Source organism: Stylophora pistillata, chromosome 3 (assembly GCF_964205215.1).
Source record: "Stylophora pistillata chromosome 3, jaStyPist1.2, whole genome shotgun sequence".
Lineage (NCBI taxonomy): Eukaryota > Metazoa > Cnidaria > Anthozoa > Scleractinia > Pocilloporidae > Stylophora > Stylophora pistillata.
The window spans coordinates 40,220,865-40,231,966 of record NC_142521.1 but is presented as its reverse complement, the minus strand read 5'-3'; the positions used below and the strand labels follow the sequence as shown (position 1 = coordinate 40,231,966).

Below are 11,102 nucleotides of genomic sequence, written 5' to 3'. Positions count from 1 at the left end.
AATGATTATCCTTAAATATACGGATTCAAATGTCAAATGCTGTGTAAGAAAGACACCGGGAGAAATTCAGAAATGGAGATTATGTGATGAAGCAAGAATGTCTAGGATTGATCTAATTCCCCTCCGTTTTTCTAAATGCTCCCACATCCTTTGGAGAATTACTCCAAAACCCCACAATGACCTATTCGTAACGCCATTTGAGTGACATTTCCTTCCCACATCAAGCGTTTGAACAAATTAAGATCATGGTGGTAGGTTTTATATAACATAATCTACTTACTTATCAGTTATGTCATCTGCTAAATCTATTTGTCTTCCTTTGGGAATATGACAGCTAAGAAAGTGAATCAACTGTGTACGTTTTGAATGGTCTCCGAGGCCACTTGGTATTCTTGCTGCTTCTCCGAGAAGCTTTGCGAGGCGTTCTTGGATCTCTGAGCCACGAATATGTGCTTCTGTAACTGCACTCATGATGGATTGAAAGGTTTGCTTCAATATTTTGTTTTTGACGGCCTTGACGATTTCATTGCAAAGTTCTTCATCCTCCCTCAGTGTATGAGTGGCACATAGGAAATCAGAGAATTCGAGGAGACTAATAATTTGTTTTTCAGTTGAATTTTCACGATTCCAGAAGTTTAGAAGCCAGTAAAGACAATGCGCCTTTTTATTTTCAAAGGACAATTCGGTTTTCCAGAAAGTACGAAACCTTTCGATCTGTAAAATATCTGGGATGATGGAGGCTACATCGATGTTCGCTTGCGATGCAATGCTTAACATGAGATCACAGAAATGTTTTGAAGTCTGTAGTGTCCCATCACAAACAATTGACTTCAACCCGGTTAGTTCTTCGCTCGAGGACACAGTTTGGGACTGAACTTGCTTTGTAAGCGCTTCGCAAAATGGATCGGCCAGGTTCTTCTTGAACTTCTCCGGCACCTGCTGCCAAAACCAGGGTTGAAGAAGATCTGGTTTTTGAGTACGATGACTTGAAATACACCTGCTGAACACAGTTGAAAATTCTACTAAAGCGGTATCTATCACGTCAGGCATTCGATCGGATATAGCAGCGTAAAGTTTCCAAAGGCAGCTGACACTAGGAAAATGTTCTATGATACTGCAACAAAGTTTTCTCCGACTTTCCAGATCTTTCATGGCACTGAGACAATCTAACACATCCGTCATTTGTTGATCAAATTGTTTTTCACTGCATGGATGTGGAAAGAATTTGTCTGCCTTTTGCATGACATAATTCGGATCGAGCAAATTCAAACAACATTTAATGAAAATCAAAAATGCTTGTGAGGAGCTGGTTCTATAAAGAGCGTCTGCAACGCACTTGATCGATTCAACGCTGCTTGGTGGTAGGTCATTCTTTGAAAAATCTTGAAGAGATGTAAGAAGCCCCACGTTCTTCTCGAGTAGGTCGAATACATTCTGAGGTGACTCCCCGGACCTTAAAAGGTGACCAGTAAGAGAGCATATGTAGACACTTTGATGGGAACTTAGGATACTTTGGAAACACAGTTCCATCCACTCAGTAAAATATTTAATACTTCCGCTCGGCCTGAGCGAGTTCTGACCGGACAGGACACACTCGCAGTCGATTAGGATCTCCTTCAAGTTACGACTTGTTCCTAAATCGCGGTACAACCGCTTCACAAAGAACACCTGTCCTAGGATTGAACTTTTCTTCTGGTCTTCCAAATCCTTTTTTGGATGATTGAAAACGTCATACTGATTTTCTCCATCTTTTAGCTTCCGGTCTTCTTTCTCCGTTACATTACCCGAAAAACTTCTTACTACCCTATGCCAGCGGTTGGATGGTCCAGATGTATATTTTACTCTGTATTTATAGGTAAAGCTTCCTTTTTGACAATTATTTACTTGGAAAGGAAGAGTCTTCCAGTACTCCTTATATCCTGGCTCACTTTGGAGGGAACATTTTTTTTTGTCCCCTGTTTTTATCTTCACGGACTTCACACCATCATTTTCGTGCAAATAAAGGTGAAAAACCCGATCGATATACTGAAAGGAAAAAAAAGCTGCGTTACAAAGCTATTCGATGACACCTTTAAAATGCAGCCAATAAGTTTTGGAAACATTTTTGTCGGACGAAATAAGTTTGATATACTTTAGAGAGTTATGATAAAAGTCAAGCATGATGTTTTGAGTTGATGACATTCGTCTCTCTGGTTTCTATTTCGGATATTCTACGCCTAAGCAAAGTAGACTCGTAGTAGCTAACGTCACGGGCAGTTACTTGAAAAAAGACACGTATTGTTTAAGCACCACTTGCACACAAGGAAGTCTAGAACACAATGAAGAGAGTTTTGCGTTAGAGGCGCAACAAAGTTTCCTTCGACCTAGGCGTTGTTTTTCCATGTGATATTTAACGGCCAACAGTCTTTTAAAGGAGCAGTAGCTCTTCTGGTGATTTTTAGATAGTTAATTTTAGCAACAAATATCTTCTCAATTAAATAAAGGAAACTGGTGGACAATTTAATGTTTACGCAACAACAACCTAGTATATTACACAATCAAGCATCAGTCGGTTAAACATTTGTACTAGATAATTTTGTTTTATCGACTGAGTTGACTAAACTGGGACTTTGCGCAAGGCCTTACTTCCGGTTTTTGTAACTACGTAACACCAAGATGCGAAGCGTTCTTTTTCTGCACATGTGGTGAAGTCCTCGTGAAAGAAAATGTGCTCAAACTGTGATTTCTCGCCGCTACAATACTGCCTCGTCTCAATAATTTGGCGCGCCAGTTTGTCATCCATTGTTGAGGTTTGTTATGTTGAAGTACAGATAAACTCGTTCAGTTCGTTTAAAGACTAGTTTCTCTCGTTGTTACAAGCGCTTTACATGTCCGACCCAGACAGAACAGAACGACCTAATAGTACTGACGGATCGAAACTGACCAATCACGACCGAGTTACGCCACTTGAGCCTTAAAGCCAATAACATCTCGGCCAAAATGATCAATCAGTCACTTGACTGACAACAAATATTCAATTGACTCTGAAAATGACTCCTGCACAGGTTGTCGAAACGTCAGAATGGACCTTAAGCAGTCAGGACTGAAACGCCGAGGAAGACCTCTATTAAAAAGAATTATTCATTCTTTCATTTAGAGTTTCGAGAATGGCTGGATGTGTTTACCGTCTCTTACGGCGCCACACCTCAACTTCAGCATGATGGAGCAAACGTCAGCTTGCCCTTTCGCGTTTCGCGTAAAATAGCGTGAACCTTGCTGCTTTAGCTTCGCGTGAGCTCACGTCATGGTGGATTTGCAGGCAACCGTGCGTGACTTTCGAGGAATAGTTTTGGTGCTTTTTTTCCAGCAATTAACTTCGACTCTGTAGGAGAAGAACTGAAAAAACTCCTACGTACACAGCAAAGGCGAAACAGGTTACCTTTAAGTAGAAATGACGGCAAAAGCAACGAAAAAACGTGGAAAAATGGCAGGAAAACCAAGGTCACGTGGTCAGTTTGCCGGTCACGTTTCACGAAAACGCGGTGCTAAATCTCTCTAATGTTTGTGAGTAACATTGAATGGCACATGGAAACTTAGATAATTCGACGTCGGGTTGTTGTTGTTTTGTTTAGGACGGCGACAAAATGAACAGTTTTAAACGCACGTTTTGAGCTATTGTTCTGTCCATCAAAAGTTTTGTTTTGCCACGTCCTCGTTCCGGTCACCGTCGTGGTTTGCTTGAGGTCCCTCGTCACTACTACTGACAACAGTCCTTTTCAGGACTACCTTAACGCGGACGATCAGATTACACGATCACATTTTATCCCCGGACTTAAACCATTTACTGTATTGAGTTAATAATGTAAAAAACTCCTAAAAAAATAATGGTCTAACCCGCCGTCTCCTTGTGAAGCTCAGCGCAGATTTGAATAAGAAGTCAAACGAATACCACAACCAGTAATTTCGTAGTTAGGACTAAATACACTCAGAGAGTAAAGGAAAGTTCAATTGCCCTTTTTACACTTTTGCTTAAGCCTTGGCAGCATTAGACATTATTTTAGTCACCAAAGGAATTTTAAGGTAAGGAAAAACTTGAACGTAGAGTTCATAAAACACATGAGTCCGCTGTTCAAGAGATATAACTTCAAAACATATAATCAAATAAGATATATTAGCGCATTCTCCTCCGTTTCCCGCCAATTTAAGTCAGGTCAAAGTCAAAGAGAGGCTATGGAACCTCGTTTCCTTGCTCTCCTCTATCATTTGCCAAAATGGCTTCGAGTCATTTCGCTTTCCGCTTCTAGTCGATGTGAAAAATTCTTTAAATCCTTTTTCTCTTCAGCCATTCTTCACAGAATAACCAAGAGGTTGATGGCAGAGGACGGGAAAATTTCTCCCGCGGTCTCAATAGATGTCAGCACCTTGGATGAGAGGGTAAATTTTCGTCTTCATTCATGAAAGGCTTATTCACATGTACAACATGCAAAACGAAAGCGAAGTACGAAGTCCTTCAGCAGTGACGACGACTCCAGTCGTTCATCTGACGCTTCATCAAAAGGCGGAAGTGGCGCCATTGAATCAGATACTGAGAATAAGGGCCGAAATAAACGAAAATAAACCCCTCCTGTGCACGAGGGTGACGACTGCGTGCGTTTCTTAACGGAAAGCAAAACCGGGCACAAGCTTGACTTGACAAAGGGCATCAGGGCATCAGTTAAGAAATGCATATAGGACAAGTTCACTCTACTGAAGTGAAAGATATGAAGATTCAGCTAATTTCAAGAATTTATGCCAGATACAAACCCAGTGCCAATTATTGATTGTCTTATAACTCCGACACTGGATTATTATTTGAGAGATATTTGACGCTCCCGGAAAGTCTTAGGTCCGCAAAAGCGACAGTAATGTATCCAGGGTGCAGTACCGAATCAATGTTATCAAGGCCTTCTTGGAAATTTATGGCTAGCTTTAGAGGAAGTCTGTAATGGAAAAGGCAACGAACATTGATTTGCGCATAGTGTAATAAGAATTTTTAAGATATAATTCATACAAATAACCCCCTTGTGTAGTTATTCTGTTGGCACCTGAATGCTGTCGCCAGAACGGGGTAACTACACAAACTACACAAGGGGGTTATTTATATGAGGTATATGTTAAAAATTCAGAATGCTGTTGCAAGTAATCTGGGAACGAGTTACCCCTTGTTATTTAAATAGACGCGACAAATTTAATACTGGTCTGACAGTCAACAGAAGACATCCGCAAAAAGGACGCGTAGAGATGTATGGACTGCCGCACCGAATTATAAGTAACATTTCGTTGCGATTTCAACCCTATGAATGTTATTCATATTTAGAACACAATCAATACATACATACATACATACATAGGTTAATTGACCACTCCCCATAGGGGCTTTTTAGGGCCAATACCCACCCATCCCACCCAGGGGAGGACATCCACCTCACAGTAATCTCGTGCGTGGGAAATTAACGTCTCCTACCCCTAACCCCGCAGGAGACGGGGCCTACGGCTTATTCGTCCTTATCCGAGAAGACTAGAATCTATCCATTTGTTGATTATAGAAAGGTGGCAAATTCTCCTCCTTTAATTTTAAGACCATAAGTATTGGTCCGGCCGGGGCTCGAACCCTCGACCTCCCGCACAACACAATCCGGCGCTCTAACCAATTGAGCTAACCGCTCAATTGGTTAGAGCAGTTCAATTGCTTTGCAGTTTGAATGTTACCGTTAACAACCAGTCCAAAAATAAATCGGCTTTCTGTACATCAGTAACCTTCACGTTTAGTAAGCTTCGCATCGTAAGGTGTGGTGTATACAACTTGTACTTAACGTATACAGAAAAGAACATAGTCGATCTTATTAAGTTTTCATTGTATTATAACTCGTTACTGCAAGAGAGTTTAATAAACTGTTATTATTATTATTATTATTAGTATTATTATTATTATAAGATCAGGAAATCTACAAAAGAGAATTACATATGGGATGGTCGCTCGGTAATTAACCAAGCCCCAGATCCGACAATAGTTTCAGATGCGCCCCTACAAGGTTCGAGTAGTCTGCCAAAGAGTTGACACAAGAGGACTTTTGGTCCTTAAAGGAATCAAAGTCACTTCGTATCAATGCCTCAGAACTAAAGGTAGCGTTGTTTGCTTTGATGACTTTCCCTGCCAGCAGGAGGATACTTCATATCAAACTGATAATGGACAAGTGAACAGCGGTTACTTGTGAATTGCATATGGAGGGGGACACGATCTCAGGAATTTTTGGACTGTGCTCTGAGCAACAAATTACACTCACCGCAGGATATCTGCTGGAAGACTTCAACCATGAGGCAGATTTGCAGACCCGGCGCTATCAGTTATCAAGGAAACAATAACAGAGGGCCAACATTTTCCAGGCTCACCACTGCCTGGAAATGTCTTGCAGGCAGGCGATTCTGTTATCCCCTCTCAACGAAATACTAATGTCACCCAACTAACAACCACATATCCTGGTTCTACAAGTGAATTTATGACTAGTGGCCTGGTAGTTTTCATGCAAACATTTTCGCTAAGAGATTTTCAGAGCAAACTACTGTGTTACTCGGCTCCCACTCCTGGCGCAAGGGCCCTACAAGCACTTAAACAGCTCCTCGTCAAAGAAAAATTGATCAGTTCTGCTCGTATTTAACAGATTAAAAGAGGAAATGTTATGGCGCAGTGAATAACCACAGATAAGCAATATTTGCATTCCACAAGCTCATTAAGGGCTGCAAGACAGGGAAGCTTGAAGTAGTTTGTAAGGTTTTGGATGCATTTTTTGATGCAAGGCCATCAAAAATCCCGCTATGTAATGATTAGATGAAATGCCAACCTATCTGACACGCAGTTGACTCTTAAACAGAGTGCAGCGGTGGGTCTCGTAGAAAAGGATGGTACAGAGTTAAGACTTGGTTTAGAAGCCTTTGCTCCACAGATGAGCTCTGGTTAGCTTCGCTAACTCCTCAGCTATGCACATAACAGTTTCTTTTTAAAAGCACTGTCGACCAAAACCACTGGTTTTACTATGCCCTTAGGAGGCTCAACTACAACACAATAACACTGCGTGAAAATGGAAAAAGGAGTTTATTTTCAGGAGGCATTATCTAAGGGATTTACTCCTGAGATGAAGGGTCGGGTGCCTTCCGGACCTCTGTGCTTCAGAGCTACTGAATCACAGAAATGCGCTTTCTTTCCATTTGCAGCTGCTCAATCAATATCATTCAAAGTAATATTTATACCTCCTACTTTAGTTGACTTTTACAAGAATGGGTATATACCCTGCCTGCTTTATGGAAGCGTTCAGAGAAATCAATCAAGAAAGCTCGGTAAGGGGCCATGGCTACTTATGGTATGTTGCTGTAGTTTTTCTCTCATAAACTAGGCTATCTGGGGTAGGCTTCAAAATGAGGCTAAAATAGCAGAGAAGTAAAGTACTACACATACCTCGCTCCTATTCTCGGAATAATCCTCAGAATCAGCATGTGTTTCTTCCTCTGAGTCAGTGTCCATGTCCTGCAATCATTTTAGAACAAGAACAAAGTACGTGATATTAGAGGTATCCTGACGAAATTATCACTTAGCGTCATTACAAAAAGGGTTGAAACATTGTGTATTGATATTGTAGTAGAATGATATAAGATGATTTGGTTGTCACAAATTTCATCAGTTCCATATGATACTCTGATAAAATGAAGGAAAGATGTTCGGACAGCCGCAGAAAGAAGGACCTGTTGTAATGGTACGTTGGTAAATAAAAAGAAAATCGTAACAACTTCACCTCGGCATAGATGTCAGTTCTCACGAAAGGCGCCGTTCAAGTAGAAGCTTAAACATCCCCTCCCGTACTGTCATCTGTACCCAGGGGTAAAGAATTTGAACCTTACCTACGTGGGGTGCCGTGGGAAATTTGGATGTGTTGAGTTTTTCCATTGGAATACACGCGTTTTATCTTTTGATATGGAAGTTTTTAAAGTCATGGTCGCAGATTGTGCTTCGTGACCAAAAAATTAATCGTCAAATTCTGCATTTAAATGGGGCATTTGAACGCGTCGAGAACTTATCATATGTTAGACATTTCACAAATGCTCGTGCTTGAGAAACTCTGCCATATTTTAGGACAATTCACTGACACAGACTCCACTTAAAGAACTTTCTTTGATCACTGATGAGTCTGACGCGGTTTTACTCACATTTAAAACAGGAAGACTGGCGTTTTAAAATTGCCCCCTTTCGGAACTTATTCGGCGCAAGAACTGATCAACGCAGAACAACGACCTACCAATAAAGGACACGGAAGGAATGTACTGACGATTTGCAACGAGATTGAAGGAGGTATAGTTCTGAGCCTGCCTTCCTGGAATGATAACATGAGGGAAGATATTAATTATCTTACTTGTTCTGAGGATTGAAGAGATTGTCTTTCTTCTTTTTCCAGTACCTGAAAAGAACTCATAAGCATGAACATCACATATTTACTGGGATTGTCTTAATAAGGGGGTGAAAAGATAAATGTATCCAAAAAATATAATCCTATAACCTTCTTTGATTGTATGAGTGAAGAATTTCCAATGGTCTCTAGCTGATATCCAACATCAGAGTTTTCTTGCGATGTCTTTGAGTTGAACTCTTGGGCCCCATGAAAGGATCGGTGTTGTTTTGCTTTTTGAGTCCCCTCACTGATCATTTTTTCGAATTTAGCACGAATTGTTGTCACGCTGTTTTGCCTTCTGAGGGTCTTTCTTGAATAATTCGATGCTTGATTTGCAGTCAGCGATGACCCTTCCTTAGAATCAGCTAAACTCTTCCCTAGGAGACTTGTGTTGTCTTCATCTGAATCTTTTTGCCCTGGAAAATGCAAACGATAATTGGTACATTTTAAATCATGTATTTTTTTTGCAAGTATCATAGCTTTGGAAATTGATGGTAAATCAATGACATTTATTTTTTCGTTGTACACAATTTTGCAATCTGCCGGTTAAATGATTGAAGCTACTGTACGTAGGCCTCGCCCATCTTCATGCAAGCTTGCCCGACGAAAATGCAGGGGGCTTAACGTCAAGGCTATTGCCTGCATGCAGCCCAATCACTAACCTATTCAAAGGTGGGTTGAAAATGGCTCCTTGTGGAAAGCTCAGGGGTGGGGAAGGTAGGTTTTTTTGACTTATCAGTTATAGGGGATTGCTTCTTGCATAAAAGTGGATATCTTTGTTGAATTTTTATGAGGTTGGATTTGTTTTGGCCTTAGTCCATTGACTCAGAGTCAGACCAGACCCATGTTTTGTGGCATCCCTTCTGTTGGACTATAACATTTTGGCTGCATCCCAAGGTTCAGCAACAAAAAATAAATATCGTATCGACCATGGAAAAATACGAAAAAACTTTTTCTGTATTAAAATGACGATTTAGTCAAATTTCAATAGTGAGGAGGGTCTCCGGTCATTTAAAAATGAATCACATAAACTGCACTTGAAACTAGCGACTCCACTTCCTTGTCTCTATAATGATCCATTCCATAATTTTCCTGACCATAAAGTTTGTTCATGCTCAGTTTTCCTTAAGTACTTTGGACATATCCGGTTTAAGTTGGAATATCGAGTCTCTTCTGTAGATATCCGAATCAGTAAGTGTAATTGGAAAGTATAAGCTTTCGACAAGGTCCAAAAGGATTGTTTTCAAGACGTTTGTAGGTTTGAGCGCAGTTTCAAGGAAGTTTACGCAATGTTAACCCCTTGTCAAACCATGCTAAGACACCGAGAGCTTATCCTCTTACCTCAGCATTTTCAAGAGACGTAAACTGACCTTGGTTTTGGCTTGTTCCATCAGGTTCTGGCGCAGTTTCTAACTCCTTGTTAACGGGTTGTGTTTCATTTTCCATGCGTTTTATGCTTTCTATAGATGGATACATTTACACTTGTTATCATTCATTTCATTGTTTTTACTCTATTTTTTTCTTCTTTTACATGGTTTTCTTTAACAGGAGTCTTTAAATCAAAATTTGGCAATTTGAGGCGTTGCCTTGATATACCATCATACTTCTTCGATCTTTCTCCTCTTAATTTCGCTCTATAACATGTTAGAAGAGTCTGCTGACTTCTGACCATTGAATCTTGCAGGATGTGTGAAATTGTGGCCTTAGTTCAATAAGTTAAACATATCTTGTAGGTATCATTCAAAGGAGAATTACCCCGCAGAACACAATGCGAAGTAGAAATTATGCGAGTGTTAGCAACACAGTTTTACCCACTGAAGTCTATAAAAGTGTCTCATGATCTATACGTAAACGCAATCAGATCCTTAATAACTGGATCTGTAAGGCACAACACTCCAGTTTCTTTTGGCAATGGACTGCTTTTCTGTTTTGGTCGTGGCCGTTTGTACTATCTTCAACCAGTTATCAGGTGTTGTCATCGATATATTTTTTCACTGGCCTAACCTTCATTTGCAGCAGCTTCTTGCTCCGTAGGACTTACGAGCCTCTCTGTTATTTTTGTTATTTCCTTTATTGAAGCTCTAAGATGACCTCTTTTGATTGTAGCTGAAGAAGAATGAAAGTTTAGCTTCGAATTAGTTAGGAACAAAGATTGCCGACAATAAGGAACACCCGCATTAGTGAACGGACAAATACAAGAGTGTGAGTGAAGAAACCTCGACCTGGATGGATCTAGTTCAATCATATATCTTGCAGGGATCATTCAAAGGAAAATTGCCACGCAGAACACAGCGCAGACGGGAAAATACATGAGTGCTAGCAACACAGTTTTACCTGTAGTCTTTAAAATTGTTTAATGATCTTTTAGAAGTAAAGCAATAGTCCTAATAACTGGTTCTGTAGTGCAAAACGCTTCGATTTGTTTTGGTAATAAAATGTTTTTCTATTTTGGTCGTTGCCATTGTTACTACCTACAGCTAGTTTTACACGGATCTTACCTTCGTTAGTAGCAACTTCATCTTGCTCCACACGACTTTCGAACCTCTCAATTATTTTTGTTATCCGCTTTGTTGCAGTCTCAAGGGCACTTATTTTGATTGCAGCTTAAGTAGAATAACAGTTTAGTTGCAAATTAGTTGGGAACAACAT

At 40.3% G+C, this 11,102-nt stretch overlaps 1 protein-coding gene across 1 annotated transcript in view; it reads right to left on the bottom strand.

Annotated features, from left to right (window-relative positions):
- LOC111339730 (uncharacterized) overlaps positions 1-11,102 on the bottom strand; it is a 31,994-nt gene that overhangs the window by 16,084 nt on the left and 4,808 nt on the right. Inside the window, 7 exon segments of the mRNA XM_088753976.1 lie at positions 281-2,025; positions 7,469-7,537; positions 8,418-8,462; positions 8,562-8,869; positions 9,824-9,913; positions 10,458-10,559; positions 10,952-11,056. Of these exon segments, the coding sequence (XP_088610102.1) occupies positions 281-2,025; positions 7,469-7,537; positions 8,418-8,462; positions 8,562-8,869; positions 9,824-9,913; positions 10,458-10,559; positions 10,952-11,056 (2,464 nt within the window).